This window comes from Halichondria panicea, chromosome 4 (genome assembly GCF_963675165.1).
Source record: "Halichondria panicea chromosome 4, odHalPani1.1, whole genome shotgun sequence".
In the NCBI taxonomy this organism is placed as follows: Eukaryota; Metazoa; Porifera; class Demospongiae; order Suberitida; family Halichondriidae; genus Halichondria; species Halichondria panicea.
The window spans coordinates 659,320-677,749 of NC_087380.1; the positions used below are offsets into that span (position 1 = coordinate 659,320).

General features: G+C 43.2%; 2 protein-coding genes and 1 pseudogene across 3 annotated transcripts; all 3 read right to left on the reverse strand.

Moving 5' to 3' along the window:
- Window positions 1-417: 417 nt before the first annotated feature.
- LOC135334803 (mucin-17-like) lies at window positions 418-3,814 on the reverse strand. Its single transcript, XM_064530130.1, has 10 exons — window positions 3,636-3,814; window positions 3,163-3,486; window positions 2,925-3,110; window positions 2,681-2,866; window positions 2,451-2,627; window positions 2,219-2,398; window positions 1,993-2,169; window positions 1,590-1,862; window positions 914-1,487; window positions 418-762 (listed from the first exon to the last, which is right to left on the reverse strand). The coding sequence occupies exons 1-10, from the start codon at window positions 3,739-3,741 to the stop codon at window positions 585-587; spliced, it is 2,361 nt and encodes a 786-aa protein (XP_064386200.1). The 5' UTR covers window positions 3,742-3,814; the 3' UTR covers window positions 418-584.
- A 27-nt stretch (window positions 3,815-3,841) lies between these two features.
- LOC135334851 (E3 ubiquitin-protein ligase UHRF1-like) lies at window positions 3,842-6,327 on the reverse strand. 2 transcript variants are annotated; one of them, XM_064530211.1, is made up of 7 exons: window positions 6,295-6,327; window positions 6,009-6,093; window positions 5,616-5,856; window positions 5,107-5,299; window positions 4,884-5,029; window positions 4,501-4,602; window positions 3,842-4,072 (listed from the first exon to the last, which is right to left on the reverse strand). In XM_064530211.1, exons 4-7 carry the CDS (start codon window positions 5,240-5,242, stop codon window positions 3,926-3,928), a joined length of 531 nt encoding a protein of 176 aa, XP_064386281.1. In that variant the 5' UTR covers window positions 5,243-5,299; window positions 5,616-5,856; window positions 6,009-6,093; window positions 6,295-6,327; the 3' UTR covers window positions 3,842-3,925. The 2 variants fall into 2 exon arrangements, with proteins under 2 accessions (XP_064386281.1, XP_064386282.1); XM_064530212.1 differs by lacking the exons at window positions 5,616-5,856; window positions 6,009-6,093; window positions 6,295-6,327 and having other exon boundaries at window positions 5,107-5,358.
- Window positions 6,328-6,673: 346 nt separating this feature from the next.
- Window positions 6,674-17,557, reverse strand: LOC135334792 (receptor-type tyrosine-protein phosphatase alpha-like; annotated as a pseudogene).
- Window positions 17,558-18,430: the final 873 nt, after the last annotated feature.

The following is an 18,430-nucleotide window of genomic DNA, read 5'->3' on the forward strand; positions in this document are numbered from 1 at the left end:
GCATGTTAACATACAGTCATGCAGTACAATACTATACCATCCCGAATCAGTACAACCAGCATTTTATTGATCACATTGTGAAGTGCACAAACTCATTAAAAAATATGCTACAATGTCAAATGTCTATGTTCACTGGTATATAGTGGTTGATATGGGAACAGCAGGACAGGTATTCGCACAGTGGCTCTGCATGTATGGGGAATGGGAATGGGAACAATATGTCTATAAAATGCTCTCACCTGTTTCTGGTGTGAGGAATCCGTGCCGTAGCATAAACTAGAGACACACAAGAGCACTGTTGGGTTTGAAGTGGCCATTGAATAGCTATATACATGCATAGCCACAACAATAGCCACATTGACAATCAAGGACACCAGCAAAAATATACCTTTCATATGACAAGTTTTGTTAGCGCCATAGTTTATTTTCCAGCCATGCAAATTCTTATATGAACATTCATCAAAGCTATATAACAGGAAATGAATGATCTTAGATCTACAATACATTAATTTTAACAACTTACTAAATTACATGAAACAACAGTGACATATACATTGACAAACTAGACTGTGTTTTCATAGTGTCTACTTGTTCTCTGTGTTGCAGTCAGTGGATGCATAAGCTGCACAGGCTGAGAGCTGGTAGTCTGCAGGAGGAGGGGGGCGTGGCTGGTCCACCACCTCATAGGTAGCCTCCTCTTGTAGTTTGCTCAACCCCTCGTAATCATGGGAGGGGAGATGACTCATCACCACTGGGGGTAGTCTGCACGAAATAGAATAATATATGGAATACATTAACTCACATGTACATAATTATAATTATTCTAGTATAAGGGCAGAAGCTCTCTATACAACCACACTGGTATGTACAGCTACTTCGAATTCATTCACAGACCATGCACACTAACACTCACTGTGTTGGTTGGCTGCCTGTCCTCTCATCACTCATGTCCTTGGATCCATACCTCCGTTGCCTTAGTAACAACAGCACCACTATTACAATCAGTACTAGCACAGCAATGGCCAAGACTCCAGCAACCACCCAACCAGCCACTGCACCAACATTGACCACTACACTCTCTGTGGGTGAGGTAGTAGCAGTTGTCCGATTAGTGATGTCCTCAGGGCACTCTGGACTGTCTCTGTCAGTGATCACCACAGGGCAAGTGTTTGTCAAACCAAGTCGGGTACTTTGTACTATGATGCTTGAAGTGTCGCTGATCCATTGTTCAATTAAAGAAATGACTTCCACAGCAGATACACTCTCTGTTCCAGTCAGCATAGCTCTGTAGGTCACATGACTAGAGGAGATGTCAAAACAATCGATAAACTCGTCAGTGAGAAGGGAGGGGCTGAACCCACAAGCACACAATCCTTCAACACCTTGAGATAGTCTGGTAGTGATATCACTGGCTTTGGCCATTGTCTCTAAGTCAATATACAGCTCACAGTTTGTTATTCCATCCAAACGAAGTTGAATGTTGAGCGCTGAAAAAACAAATTAACGGTCACAGCATGAGCACTAGCTATGCACAGTCCATAAATGATTTTACTTAAATGGATACAATGTCTAGACATAGTGGCACTTACTCCTGAACTCAATGGTGTAGTGAGCAGCTACAGTGTGTCCCCCCTCAAGCTGACTGGAGGTAAGGATGACCTGACAGCTGTACTGACCAGCGTCTGACAAGTAGAGAGTGTCAAAGTTGAGGGTTGCTGTGCTGGTCATGAGTGACCCTCCCTCCCTCGTCCACTGGTAGGAGAGGGTGGGTTGTAGAGAGGCCCCTCTACTTAGGGAACAAGTGAGGGAGAAACTCTGACCAGCCATTGGACCACCACTGGGGCTGATCACAGCTAGGAGCTCTGTGAAAGTAATAACAATGTTGTTTCAGTTTAAGCCTGAGTAAACACATCTAATGGGATGATAGATGACAACAGGTGGACCACATGAATTATAGACTGCTAATATAAACATGCAATCGATATAACGTACGTAAACAGGTTGGAGCGTCTGGAGTCCACTGTCCATCAATACCACAAGTCCGAGTGTTTGCTCCAGTCAAAGTGTATCCAGTGTTACAGGTGTAGGTAGCAGTCATCATGAAGGTGGTTCCAGAGGATGTGTCCACTGCTCCATTAGAGGGGTCAGTGAGGACACCACAGTCAACAGCTGTATAAAGAATTCATTCACAATTAGAACGTGTGTTAGTTCAACTAACGATTGCAAACAGGTAGAGATGTACTCCATCCACTGACAGCCACACAATTCCTCATACTAGCACCACTCAGTTCATAGCCAGTGTCACAAGAGTAAGTGGACAGTGTTCCTACTGGTGGAGGGTCAACATCTGATGAGTAGGCCACCATTCCATTGGAGAGGGGATCACGAGAACACAAAGCTGTGGAAACATGAGGTATCCTCTATACACTTGACTACTACACGAGGCATACCAGTACAGGTTGGTGCAGTGAGGCTCCACATTGCACTAGCCTGACATCTTCTAGTCACAGTTTCACTGAGAGTGTAACCAGTGTTACAGGTGTATGTAGCAGTCATCATGAAGGCGGTTCCAGAGGATGTGTCCACTGCTCCATTGGAGGGGGCGTCCAGGGAACCACAGTCAACAGCTATGGGGAGATGCTTGATCATCATTACTTCCAACCCACCATTGCTAACTCACGTGGACAAGTAAATGTTGGTGCCTCTCCTGACCACTGACCATTAGCTTGACATGTTCTAGCACTACCACTATTACCAGTGAGGACGTAGCCAGTATCACAGCTGTATGTAACAACAGTGAGGTAGTCCCGACTAGGGATAGACAAGGCTCCATTGGTAGGGGAGGTTAGGACAGGGCAGGTGACGACTGTGTTGGGAAGCCATAGCTTATACACACAATGAACTACTGACTAGTCAAGTCTTACTTGTACAAATGACTGATGGTGGTGTTGGAGACCAGGTACCAGCACTAGTAGTACCAGTACTCATACAAGTTATCGGAGTAGCTCCACTGATGGTGTACCCAGTGTTACAGGTGTAGGTGGCCATGTTGGTGGTTGCATTGTATGAGATTGTTCCATTAGACAGTGGACTCAGTGTGGGGCAGGGAGCTATGGGGGGTGGGGGTTAGTATTAGACATAGACAATATAGTCAGCACTCACTGAAGGTGACACATATCCTCAGTGCTGTGTTAGTCCTCACACAGCAGTGTTCTCCATCAGGACTGAAGCGTGTGGGACCACGATACAGAGCAACGCCAAAACCAGGAAGATCTCTGATGAACACTTCATCCTGAACTGCCAACACTCTATTTTCAAATTGCAATGCACTCCCATTGGGGAACAGCCACAATACACTACCAGTGTCTTCGGTGTAGCAAAGCCAGGGGCGTGTTGGACCACTAGCTCCTGATCCAACATCAGAGAATGAGATGATCTCTCCAGTGTGGTCAGCAGGAGAGTCCTCATTGGATGCTGCCAGTCGAACTGTATGCCATAATACAATAATTGATGCTCTGATACCAAACCTATAATACTTGTTTCATCTACTATCCAATAGCACAGGTTAGTATTAGCTTACCCATAATTATAGCTGACTGTATGATAGTATCTATGCATGATCTATATCAACTCACTCAAAGCCTGCTGTCCATACACAAGAGAAGCACTTCCCAGCAGACAGCAGAGAAATAACCTTGAGGGGAACATTCTCATTCTTGTAGCCAAGAGTTCATTATTCATCCTATAATGAACTCTTGCTATAAGGCCAGGTGCTGATATTGCTCTAATTTTATTATGAGAAATAATTATAATTATATTCATACTGACAGCACACACTATACACAAAGTCATGATAAGGAAGTGTGCACATTAAATTGCAGTTCTATTTATAGCTGTTCAGTGGTCCCAGTTAGTGTGTGTAGTGTCATCTCCCTCCATTGTATCCAGGGAACAGGTCCAATAGTACTGCCTGTAGGGACTTGTTGACTGTCATGGCATAGTCCTTGCCCAGGTCATGACGACAGTTGGGGCAGCTGTACACGTCCACCTTGAAGGAACGACTCAGACACGTCTAGTGTGTGGGTGTGTGGGTGTGTATGTGTGTGTGTGGGGGGGGGAAAGTGAGGGACGCAGTGGGGGTAGTGTACACTTGCATAAGATACTCATTGAAAACAAAACCATGATGGATGCAAAATAGCAATTGTAAACGGTAGATCTATGTAAAATAAAGATATAGATCTATAAAATCAGAGGAGGTACGACACGCGTGCCTCGATTAGGCTAATTGCCTCTGCAATAACCTTGAGCGTCGGCATAACCACGCCTCGATTATACGCCCACACTCAAGGTTATTGCAGAGGCAATTAGCCTAATCGAGGCACGCCTCCTCTGATATAAAATCTTATCAATCTTGAGCTGCCGCTCATTAGCTATGTTATGAAGCCACACTACAAAGCCACAGTGCATTAGTGATATCTCTAGTCAGTGGTTTCTCCCCACCTTACAGATGTTGTGGCTGCAGGTGGTAGTGACGGGCTGGTAGACCACCTCCTGACACACGATGCAGTTGAATGTCTCCTGGATACGACTCAACAGACCAGCCTTAAGGAGAGAACAATGCAAATGAATATACACTATACAGTACACTACAGTACTGTAACAGTATAGCATACAGTAGGTACAGTATACATGTACATCAGAGGATGTACTCTAAACCCAATGATAACAAACAAAGCTGCTTCGTGTTTTCTCAAGAAAGTATTACCATACAATAACATAGTCATATATAGTACCAGGTAAGTACTGAATGCCAGTACGTGTCCCTATAAGCTAGGGATTAGTATACAGAGTCATACAGTGCTTCCAGGCAGATAGTGACTCACTGAGCCCTCATCTTTGGACGAGGCTAGTAGCTCCTCCCACACTTTGCTGTTGACCGTGTCAGCCTTGATGAGTGACCTCTGACCTTTGCTCAGCTCGTACCGAGGTTGCTTACTCTTCTTGGCAGGGGAACCAGGAGCCTTGGAGTCTGCACAAAATTAAAAGCAATAAATCAATAATAGCTAAAGCGACAATCACAGACTAAAGTACATCAGATACACATACCAGGAGCCTTTCTCTTCCGCCCCCTCTTCCCCTTGTTGTCTGCCTCCTCCTCTGACCCCGCCCCATCATCAGCCTCTGCTTCTTTGCTCTGTTTCTTGGCAGCCTGAGCCTCGAGGTAGCCATCAGGATACTCCATGGTGAGGCCTAACTTCTTAATGGCCTTCTTGCCCTCACGAGTCCAGGGAGCATGAGACTGTCAGAGAGAGGAGGAGAGAGGGAGAAGGGTAACTGGAGACACTGGTATTATATTATAGCATAAAATAAAGGCTCTTGATTGCAGTACATATAATTATCATGACTTTAGTACGACTGCCAACACTTGTACAGTAATTATCTACGGGCATACCTCACCCACCACATGCAGAGGGTATATTTCGTGGGTATAAATGTTTGCTGATTAAGCATGTACAGCAAACATTCATACTCAATATTGCATGCATGGCATATGATGCAAAAAGGCTGCTATTCGGCGAAACGTTTCTAACAGTCTTTCCTTGAAGTGTACCCACCTCATCATCTCTCCTGCTGAATAGGTACTTCCAGACAATGAATCCATTCTTGTTCTTCTCTGGCCAGTACTTGACCACCTTGTAGATCCCATCGTACCTGTTCCCCTCCTCGGGGGCGTACTCTGAGCTCTTCCGTCCCTTGTAGTTCCGTACCACTCTCACTGGTTTGTTGTTTGTCCACTTCCGAGCACTACCGCCTGTCTTGTCATTGAGGGGGCAATCACACGTACGAGCAAGCGCCCTGTATGGGGGGTATGGGGTTGTTGAAACAGTGTTCTGGAAAATTTTGGAAATTGTCAACAATTGATCTAGCATGCCATCTGAAAGGACTCAATCAAAAAATCATGAAATCGGATAATTAGAACTTTAGTTACGGCCACTGATTCGATCCACCTGACAACACAATGGAGTAGGCGCCGTCATCCTCGCGACCATGGATACCAGCAACGTGTGGACGGTGGACACCACTCTATCTCACCTACACAGGAAGAGAGAGAGCTAGAGCATTGTACCATTATAGAGTTATTTTCGTATGGTATAAATTTTCGTATTTATAGAAATGCGTAAAATAGGTTTTACATCACCATTCTGAGCTGTAGAATATGAAATTAGTGGTTCAACAAAAATTATATAACGTATAATTTATTATGGAATATCAAGAGCATATTATTATAGTTACCTGAACTTCCACATGGATCCAATTGGAATACTCCTGCATGGCATGGGATGGGTCCGAAATGGTTGGAGGGTACAATATATGGTACATATCTTGGTGCGACCTACATAAGCCATGCCCTGGGGGAGAGGGGGGGGGACAAGACAGTCAGAGCTAATTTCATTATACAGCTGGCTGTTTGCTTCTGATCTATTACTGATGGACACCATTATACATACAGGTAATGCATCAGATGTACTTCACGCTAAATTCTAAGGCCACCAACTAATACCTTTAATCAGAATGAGCATGCAAGGCATGGTTGAAGGTTATCGATTAATTATGTTCAATTGAAGTATAATTATTTGGCAATTTTCAGTTAGGCGACCATGCAGCACTTAAATCATCCAAACATTTTCATCACACTGAAATGATATACAATTATTAATTAAAGGAGAATAAAAAATGTGAAATGTGGAAAAAACTAAAATCCTACGTCTAACTTCAAACACAGCAAAACAACATGTTCACATTAAAAACCTCTCCCTTGCTCCCCCCTCCCAAATGTAAGTGGAACAGATGTTGCCACCAAGTTCCAGTTTGGTTTACAGAAAGTTTGCATAAGTATCGAAGGAGTCCAAGTAGACCAACAAGGCCTCGAAAACATCCTTGTAGTTGTCCTGTGAGGGGGAGTGGCACATTAATACACATACACTGCACACACACGCACGCACGCACGCACGCACGCACGCACGCACGCACGCACGCACACACACACACATGCACACACACACACACACGCACACACACAATGACTGTGGTGTGTGGTAGGAAATACAAGTAATGCACAAGGCATGAATGGTGCAAGGAGGCTTGCTTGTGTGGGTAGCAGCTGAGAGGTCTGGCTTATATAAGTGGTGCAGGCTCTATATATAATAGCTGTAAGCAGCAGATGAACTCACGACTGAGGGTACTGCCCCTGGCTTGTGGACCCTGAGAGCCTTGACCACCTGGAACACATCCACCACTCCCTCTGTCTTGCAACGGTCAATGGTAGTAGCTATAGAGCAGTACATACCAGAGCGGGTCGCAGTGTCACTGGAAATAACACAATACAATTAGAAACTTATTATAACAGATCCTCACCTGCAGTGGACCACAATCGCCTTGTTTCCAGTCCTCCTTTGAACCTTTATAACCTCCTCATTCACGTCAGTTACAATCTTGAGGTTTGCACATGCACCAGTCGACTTCCAATCGAGAATTTGGATTTGAATTATTTGCTGAGTTTGCTTAGTCTGGAGGAAAAAATAGGAACGATAAAGAAGCAATCGAAGTGATATATAAATAACAAACCTTCTTGTTAAGTACGCTCAGTTGCCTCATAACGAACCCAGTGTTGGTTTCCTCACCCAAGTTATCGATGGTGAACTCACCGAAGGAGGTGACATTGCCACTCTCTGGCCAGTACTGGGAGCATGCCTCCTACACACACACACACACGCACTCAACAGGGAGGACCTCTAATGGAGGCCATCTCTTACCTTCCCATTCTCACTGAGTGGAGTCAACATCACAACAGCCGCACACTTCCTGTCATAGATCACCTTCCAGAAGTTACGCACAGTTGAGTCCAGTGGATTCTGGGCAATGATGTATGCCTTCTGGTGCTTGTAGCCCTGGAGGGAGGGAGGGAGGGGGAACACTGAACAATGTGCTCCAAATGATAGTACGTGCTACAATAATTATGGTGTGCTTAGATTAGTGATGTGTTTCGGGTGAACATTTTCCATTTTTTGAAGTGAGTGTTTTTTTCTAAATCAAGTCTGTTTCCCGGAACTATCTTTCGTTGTTCATAACTTGGGTTGCAAACGTCCAATTAAAAAAATAATGCTGTGTGTTCAGTAGCTCTTTGAGTGCCTTGCGAACACACACTTACATTGACAAAGACGGCATTGATGTAGTCACGGCCAGGGTCCTCTCCTTTCAGGAACACACGGTGATTCTCAACTGTGGAGTTGGTAAAGGGGCGCTTACATATAATCAGGTAATGGTCGTTTAATCTAAAATCTAAAACCTTAGTAAATACTTACTTGGTAGGTACTGTATTCCCCTGTTCAGGTTCTTGTGTCTCAATGCACTACTGCAGTTGACCTCATTCGGATTTGGAGATACTTGTTCCAGAATTTGGAACTGGTATTGGAAATCTGAGACGGTTTTTCCCGGGGCCACTGATGACATCTTCTGTATCTGTCTGCGCAGATCTCCAGCACTGATCTGAGTGTCTCCACACGTCACTGACTCCAGGATAGCATCGTGGATGAACACATATTGGTCCTATAGGAAGAGGGGCAATGAGCATGCTCAGTAGAATCAATTCAAAATGGCAGTGTCTGAGCCATTTCACTGTTAATGTCACGTCATTAGACACTACCGGTAGTAGATAAGATCTACATGGGAAGTACATGGGAAAAGTGCCTCAGAGCAGGTATACTAAGGGACTTAGTATACCTGCAAATTTACTTAGTATACCTAGTATTCCGTTGTTAAGTAATTGTATTGTAGTCAAGCAGTTTGCTAACTATTATTTAGATGGTAGTGCTAATAGTTGGGTCGAAAACAGCAAAAAGCCCCGGCCCCTCTGGATCTCAGATAGAGTTATTTTGACTTTATATATCTGTTGCCCATATCATTTGTGTGACAAATGTGAACTGAATTGAACATTATATGAAAAAGTATAAAAACAGCAATTTAAACTACAAACTTTTGTCATTCTTCCCCTGATCAGTTTCTTCCGTGAGATAATCTAGAGAACTGCAGCTCCACAGCACAAACTAGACACATATTACTATCCTCTGTTGTCTTGGATACGTCCCTAACTAATCGCTTTCCCTCAAAGTTAAGTCAAATTTGCTAGGGTGGAAGCTTTTTATTTTTTTTTCATTATTTTCTTACCGAGTATGCTCAAACATAGCTAATTGCCCACACACCTCTTACCGTAGTGTTTTGTACTGTCGATTCTTACCTCTCCAGTTCCGGAGATAGTCTAGTCGATAAGCTGCTTTAGGTTAATATGATGACTGCTCTTATTCTGAGCTGCTTATGCCTTATTATAGATCTAATAATCACTGCATGCATATAATCATACGTGAACTAGATTTACTACTAGTACAAAAACTTCATGGTTGACAGATGCACAAAAAAAAACTGGAACAGTGTCAGCTAATGCAGCTGAAACAAGTTGTTGTTCTTATAATGGTGGCAATGCATAGACTACAGATATTCGATCTATAGCTAACGTACCTACAAATTGGAGAAAAAGTGTACAAACAAGTGCAAATAACATTTTGTGAAAAAATGGGGGAGGTAGGGTTGGTATAATAATTTATTGGTTATTTTATGGTTGATATTGGCTTGGTTGGAGCACTACTTCTCCTTTTTAACTATCATTACTTTTGCGTTCAGGTTTTCTACTGGCGTTTCATGATGAAGAGGGTAAAAAAAACTAGCCTTATTAATAATAATTATATCATAAATTATTACAACTATAGACCCTCATGCAGCTGTTGACATGAATATATAGAACCAGAGGAGTGTTCAGTTATACAATCACTGCAATGGGTCTAACAAACTACTTTTAGTAGACTGGTAAAGGATCACATCAGCTGAAAATAATTATCGTGATTAAATGCCCATGGTAAAAGCTGTCTTTGTCAATAAACTCCATGTCAATAAACGCCCATCTCAAACAAAGCCAATATCAACCATAAAATAACCAACACCAAACCATATCTTGTTTACGTCCTTTTTGGTGTTTGAGCGGCTCAGCCAACCCTACTTCCCCCTCCCCCTTTTTTCACAAAATGTTTTTTGCGCTAGTTATATATATATACTGTGGGTACTTAAACTGGACAGATTACACGTTGTTATCCTGTATTAGCCGGTATCTGGCTAATGGTTAGCTCATACGCAAGCAGTCGATACCACGCCCACTCTCAGAGGAAGTGGGCGTGAGGACGAGGCTAGGCACATACCCATTAAGCTTTATAATGGCCATTTTATTTTTTATTATAATGTGTACAAATGATACCCACTTTCCCTGACTACATGTAATCCTCTACACATTCTTATCAGTTAGACTCAGAGGAGGTCCGACATGCGTGCACGAATCACTATAAGTGCCAGTATATTGGGCTGGACCTTATCACGTGACCGCAATGACATCAATGGACTGAACTTGCAGTGATTTGTGCACGCATGTCGGACCTCCTCTGAGGCAGTGTGAATTACATGCAGTTACTTGTTTCTGTGTCTATAATAATAGTACGTGCTTACCTGGGTCTGGACCATTTCATTCTCTGATTGCGAGCTTTGACAATGGTGCCGGAAATATCGATCATATCCTCAGCTGCGATCTGATCGAGGACATTATCAAGGGCAATGTAAGTGCCTGTGCGTCCCACACCAGCGCTGCAGTGGACCAGGAGGGGACCTCTGGACGGCTTGTGTTGGGACTTGACCCGACGGTGGAACCCAAGAATGGGCGTGGCATAGTCAGGCACACCGTGATCAGGCCACGTCGTAAAGTGAAACTGAGTGGTCTTAAAAGGTTTCCCACTTTCCCCTTTCATCTGTGACAAAGACAAACATCGAAAGAAAATTAATGTGTGAAGTAAACAGTCAAAAAACACAATGTCAACGAATGTTAACAAAATTACTGTTAAACATAACTGTTAACACAACATAACATATGTAGTATATATAGTGCTATTAGGTACTTACTGCAAGTAGTAGGTTTCTGACAGTGTAGTCAGCCAGGACCTGCTGGTCTGTGATGGTGACCATGAAGGGGCCATAGCTCACACTGCCACTGTCAGGCCAGTACTGTTGACACTTCATCTTGTTGTTCTCCATGAGGTTGGTGAGCATGACTATTATGGGTGGTCTCTCCTGCCACATCATGCGCCAGAAGTCCACCAGGGTATTGGGTAGTGGTCCTTTGTGTGGGGAGGGGAGGAATAGACATATTGAAAACAAGCAATGAAGCATTGAACAATAGTTATGATTGTAAAGCAAGCACACAGCAAGTGTGCATAGTTACAGTCTTGTGTGCATAGTTACTGTCCTGTGTGTACAGTATATAAACTGATACCTTGAGAAGCAATGAACTTCTTTGGCTTGTCAAAACCCTACAGTAGAGAGGGGGAAACCATTGTAAACGTAAACCATGGTAAGGTAACAGCAACATAAACATGGTAATTGCACGCTATAGTAGGGTTGGGTCGAAAATAGGCCCCCCTCTGGATCTCACCCAAGACAATTTTCACTATTTGGCTCCAGAGCCACCAATAGCTTAATTTGCATGTGAAATACCAGTGTGTGGGAGTTTATCCCCATTTTAATTTTCGCGTTAACTGCTCTTCCCTCGAAAAACGCGAAATTTTGCACCTCATGAAAATTTCCCGCACGGTATGTTATAATTATTATTGTTGTTTGCAATTGTTGACAATAAACCCACACAGTCATTATAGAAGAGAGCTTGATGGCTTGATGATGAATGATCTTCAAAGATAGAAGATATCAAGAGTAGACAAGAGTAAGAGTGTTGAACTGCTGTAGTAAACGTTCAGACGATTGTCATCCACACTGTTGCAGGCTGTGAGTCTTTTGTTAGCATAGCAGGCTACGGGGTAGCTATCAGAATGCTATCTGCATGGTATCTGGCTAATGGTTAGCTCATAAGCAGTCGATCCCAGGCCCACTCACTCCAGAGGAAGTGCGGCCTGGGATCGAGGCTAGTTTTTAGATAGCTAGTGCAACTATTCAGTCGCACACTGTTCTATTAAACTTAGCTAGCTCGCATGCAGCTCATGCATGTTCTAATTATTTCGGACATCTTACGTGCGCTATAAAGATTCGTTCCAATTATACCCGGACAATTTCCAAAATAATAAATTTTTGCTGTCTGATAAATTATAAGATATACGGTACATTGTTATTCATGGAAGAGACAGGCAGCCCTATAATCATTAACTATAATTATTTCCAAACATCCTAAATTCCTGCCCCTTTAGTCATAACACACACACACAGACCCACACACTCACGTCTACATAGCAGGCATTGATGTAGTCACTCTGACAGTCCTCTTGTCCAGGGATGGAGTCTAGGATAATGAGGTTGTCATCATCTGCAGAACAAAAGGGCAAAGATTGTCAGTCGCACACCCTCCCAATCTTGCGAAAAGCTTAATTTAGTTTATTTACGATGGTTGGAATCCAGCCTTCACTGCTAGCAGATGATTTTCAGCGGCTATCCAACTAGTTTATGGAATCCTACGTACATGTGTCTAGGTTATCTTACATAGTCAATCACAGTGTCTTGATTGGGCATCAAAAATTAAATGCAAAAGGCTCTTCAGTATTTAATAGCTAGGGCTATAGTAAACCAAAAACAAAAACAAAAGAGCAGACAACACAAAACCATACAGGAAATACCGAATAGAAAAAGTAAGCAGATGCCCGACCTTAAGAGTCGATAATGATGGGTGGGTTAAAAAAGAGTATTTAACGGTGCACCAACCCTCCCCATTCATCTGTTGCATTCAGAGACACATTCAACTAGTACACTGCATGAATATAAGCTACTCACATGCATTGGGGCATAGATTGAGTAGTTAACAGGGATTGGAAACGAGATCACGTGCGACAATGACTCCAACGTTGCCTCTTGAAACCATCCGTGTTACGGTTCAGAGTGCAATAGGCAGTGGGCGTTAACCTCCAGCAGCAACTAAAACCATGCTAAAACTCCTCTTCTCCAGCTTCTAAAGTTAGGCTGAGTACAACCCAGCCTATAAATCTCTAGTGTTCATCATTTGGAACCACATTAGTTGTGAATTTGTCCAAGTTTGAGTTTCAAGACGACCCTACAACACTTTTATGAGTTTTTATATGCTTTTTCTCCCTAGAACCAGAGTTTAAATAATCTTTAACCTAGAAAAAGTATATAGTGTTTCAAAGTATTCCATTAATGATTGTAATGAGCCACAATGGTGTTGATTGAAAAACATCTGTTGCTGATTTCAAGTATCAACTACGCTAATTAATATATGTGTTTATTTGTACCTCTATGCAGAGGTGAAGAGGTTATAATTTCACAATTTTTAGTTATAGGCCAAGCATAGGAATAGGTTCATCGTAATGTCTTATTTCTATGACCTGAATGCATTCTTGTGAGAAGTTACACCTTGCTCAATTTAGTAGGTAAACGTTTAACATGTTGACCGTTTGTGTATGCAGATATGCCTTGAAGACCCAAATTCCAACATCATCAGGCAAATACAAGAAAGAAATAACTTCAGAAAGATTATGGGATCCCTATATAAGTTAAAAAGTCATAAAAGAACAAGAAAGTTTTTTTCGTAGTTTTTTTGTTTTTGTAACTTTTCCATACAAGCTTCATTTCAGTTTATATTTCACAAAGATGTCATAAATATCACAATAATAATGGCCAATAGACAGTTGTTATTTCCAAATGGCCAACAGGCATAATAATATATAATTTTGTCTTTATAGAGCCTATAGTGTCTTAGGTGAGATCCAGAGGAGAGTTTTGCTCAATCTGGCTGATGCTACAAGCTCTCCCCTACAGCATGTATGCAGGAACGATCACATTTGCTGCTCATCAGCCCTGTCTTCTGTCTTTTTGCTACTCATAGCCAGCCACCTTTGGTATAGCCTCGATTCAAGCCGGGAGGCCTGGTTTTTCGAGGCCGTAACACGGATGGTTTCATCCGGTTCTATTGCGTTTCCAATCCCTCTCCCTCCTTAATCTATGATTGGGGTCATGCTGACTGCAAGCTACTCACATGCATTGGGGTCATGCTGACTGCAAGCTACTCACATGCATTGGGGCCATGCTAACTGCAAGCTATTCACATCGAGGTCATGCTGGCATAAATTATAGGACTTATCTTGGACTTGATATTAATGTATCACTGTATGCTTGGCTGTACTAGTAGACATGTTGTGGCTCCAACTAACTGGGAGGCCTAATCATACAGCTCAGTACAAAACTGTACTGTCTGGGCCAGTGTGTGGTTAGTAGCTGATAAATGGGTTGGTCTATGTGGTTGGACTTCTATGGAAATGCAAAACAAAAAAGATTAATCTCTTAGAGTTAGCTCCAGGCTTTAAATACTAGTAGATACCAGTGTGCGGTGTTGTACCACATGAAGCCACAATGAGGAACAAAGTACTGATTCTACCTCAGGAACTTACACACAAGAATGTTTCCAAATCTGTTTTCATCTTTGTGCTGTTTGGCAATTGCTGTTGAGTGTTCACCTTCCTTGCCACCAAGACCCTGTGCAGTGTGTGTGTGTGTGTGTGTGTGTGTGTGTGTGTGTGTGTGTGTGTGTGTGTGTGTGTGTGTGTGTGTGTACTGGAGTGAACAATATATAACAAGGCCAGTCTGTTGGTGAGGTAATAAGCACAATCACTGTACATGTATTAAACCCACCGAATAGTTACTGGCAAACTTCTTATTGCCATTAGCATGCTGCTCAGTGACATATGCTCCAAACCCATCCACTGGTATAAGAGTGAGGTCCACCTCATCTGTCACCTCTGCTTCCCCTCCCTCTGGTACCACTATCAACTGGAGCTCTTTCTCAGCTGTGCCAGAGGGTCCACTGGCCACCAGCTTATAGACACCTGCACACACAAGGAAATGGTTACCATATCACAAGTGGTGTGTCTAACCCACACACACACACACACACTCTGAATATTGATATATGATATTATGATAGTTGACATTTTGAGACCAATGAAACACGTGTTTGAAGTGTATTTTCAATATGAAACTTTACAATAGAGAGTTGTACACATTCCCAGCTGTAGTCACTTTACACTAACAAGACCTTGTACATGTGTGTAACCTGTACTCACCAGCATGTTTCATTTCCACACTAGGGAAGGATAATTCACCGTCCTGGTCCAGTTCTGTGGCATAGTCTGCAGTCACCTTCCTACCATCGTGGTACCAGGTGAGACTGGGTGGAGGGTGACCTCCCACCTTGGGCTTAATGACTACCTCCTCCCCTTCATTACCTCTGCTCTCACTGGGGAAGCCAGTGATAGTAGGCTCTACACATATTAACACACAGGTTTTAAGTGGTGAAATTCATGACACTAATCAACAGCACTGACCTTGATCTTTTGATATGGTGGCCACCCCGTCAGTATCGCTGTGTTTGGTGTATACAGTAGAGAAACCAGAGTTTTTAGCAGCAGGCTCATACTGCTTCTTCCGTGAGCGTCTGTAGAAATAATAACAGTTGTGTTGTCATGCTTCAGTGTCTATATAAGCTATTGTGGTGCTGGATACACAGTGTAGTGGTTGTTGGAGGCTAGCTACATCCACAATGAATGTACACACACACACTGCACTACATGGCTTACCTCAGGAACAGTACTAGGAATATGATGAGCAGGATCACCAGAATCACCACTACTATAGCACCGACTGCCCCACCAATAGCAGCAACAGAAACAGAGGCTAGGGGAATACAAATGGTTACAGGTTCTTGTATTGTTTTCGAGCTACCTTGAGGTTCAGGCAGGAATAGTTGTGCACAGAACGTCTCCACGGTAACTCCATCGTCCACTGGCACTCGGCAGCAATATTCACCAGTTGCAGTGGTGGTGTTTCTGATGAGGTTGAGGCGTATGAACCCGACACCAGTGTCAGTGTAGAAGTCAGAGTCTCCACGAGTTGAGGAGACAACAGTGCCATTGGGATTAAGCCACGCGGCGTTAGAGGTCTCGTTACAGCATTGTTGGTAGTCAGTCCTGCACACCAGTCCTCTCCCCCCTTCTCCAATGGTGTCAAGCTGCACTCGAGAACTAACCTCAGCTACCAATGTGGACGCTCCAAACTGAAGGAACACTCCTGCAATAAAAGATGGCATCAACACACATTAGTAACACATGTATGGGAACTGACTCTGACAGAATGGCTCAGCCTCAGTCCAGTTACGGTCTGATCCACATGTTCTTACACTGCTCCTGATCACCATCAGCTCCATCATCATCCCACAAGAGTAAGTGGCAGTACTCCCCTCCCTACGTGGAGGAGAGGTTGATGAGTAAGCAATGACTCCATTAGTGATGCTGGGTAGGTCCTCACATGTTCCTGTAAAGATACCATAATTATAGGAACTTTATAAGATCATAATTTATAGCTTACCAATGCATGTTAGTATTGATCCACTCCACATTCCTCCACTAGCACTGTTAGTACATGTCCTGGTAGCATCACCAGAGAGCACAAACGTGACGTTACAGGTATGGGTAGCCACTGTACCCACTGGAATAGGAGAGGTGTCCATAGTGTAAGTGATGTCACCATTTGATAGAGTGAGAGCAGGACAGCTTGCTGTAAAGGAAGTCATGTACACTAAAGGTACAAGCAATAAAGGAAGATACCTTGACAGACAATGTCTCCTCCACTCCAGGTAGTGTCTGATTGACATGTTCTTGTTCTGGGACCAAAGATATCGTACCCAGTGTCACAGGTGTAGGTGGCCACTGTCCCCGCTGGTCTTGGGGAGAGTGTCGTATTAATTGTAGCTAATCACTCCATTAGCAGGTGAGGGAAGGTCGTCCTGACAAACAGCTGCATGTAAAATACAATATACATCTTTAAAAACTATTGACTCACGAGAGCATATTGGAGGTGTGCCCCAGGATCCACTGACCATACAAGTCAGAATGGAGTCTCCTGATAGAGTGAAGCTCCCAGTACACATGTAGGTGGCAGTCTCTCCAAATGTAGTTGCAGAAAATTGGGGCATTCCATTTTGGATCGTGGGAGGATTGCCACAGTCCACAACTGCAAATGAGAATCATCATATCAATACTTTAGAGGGTCAGTAAAACTCACTTTGACAAGTGATAACACCTCCACTCCATGCTCTGTCCGACTGACACACCCGATCAGGTCCACTGGATGATCCATTGTTCAATTAAAGAAATGAGTTCCACAGCAGATACACTCGCTGTTCCAGTCAGCACGGCTCGGTAGGTCACATGACTAGGGGAGTCATCGAAACAAACAATGAAGGGATTCAAAATGAAGGAAGAGTTCAATCCACAGGCACACTGGCTTTCAATGCCTTGTGTCAGACTATTGGTGATGTCATCTGTTTTCATATCAGCGTCTTGTTCAGTGTACACTCTGCAGTTTGTTAGTCCCACCAGACCAAGTTGAATGTGCAGGCCTGTGGAATGTGGAATGGTTGGCATAAGCAAATAACAGACTGATGCTAATAGAGCTGTACAAACAATGTAGCCTGGGTACATGTACATTCATGTGAAATTGATCACATAACAACTTACTCCTGAACTCAATGGTGTAGTGAGCAGCTACAGTGTGCCCCCCCTCAAGCTGACTGGATGTGAGGATGACCTGACAGCTGTACTGACCAGCGTCTGACAAGTAGAGAGTGTCAAAGTTGAGGGTTGCTGTGCTAGTCGTGAGTGACCCTCCCTCCCTCGTCCACTGGTAGGAGAGGGTGGGTTGTAGAGAGGCCCCTCCACTCAGGGAACAAGTGAGGGAGAAACTCTAACCAGCCATTGGACCACCACTGGGGCTGATCACCACTTGTATGGCTGGATGAAAGAGAGTGGGTGTAAACAAAACAATTTTTGACAGTAGACCTATAAATTATATTGCTCAACAGAATACGAATATTTTTCACTATGACAGAATAAACAAAGCTGCTAGATCTACAATAACAGCAATTAACTTCGTGATTTTAGCAAGTCACCACAGGGAGAATCGAGATACACAACAAAATGGTTGCAGTTTCTTGTACTGTTTTTGCAATACCTATATGGGTAGGTCCTCACATGTTCCTGTAAGGAAATCATAATTATAGTTGAAGATAATATAGCTTACCAATGCATGTTAACATACAGTCATGCAGTACAATACTATACCATCCTGAATTCAGTACAACCAGCAATTTATTTATTGTTTTGATCACATTGTGAAGTGCACAAACTCATTAAAAGTATGCTTTAATGTCAAATGTCTATGTTCACTGGTATAGTGGTTGATATGGGAACAGCAGGACAGGTGTTCGTACAGT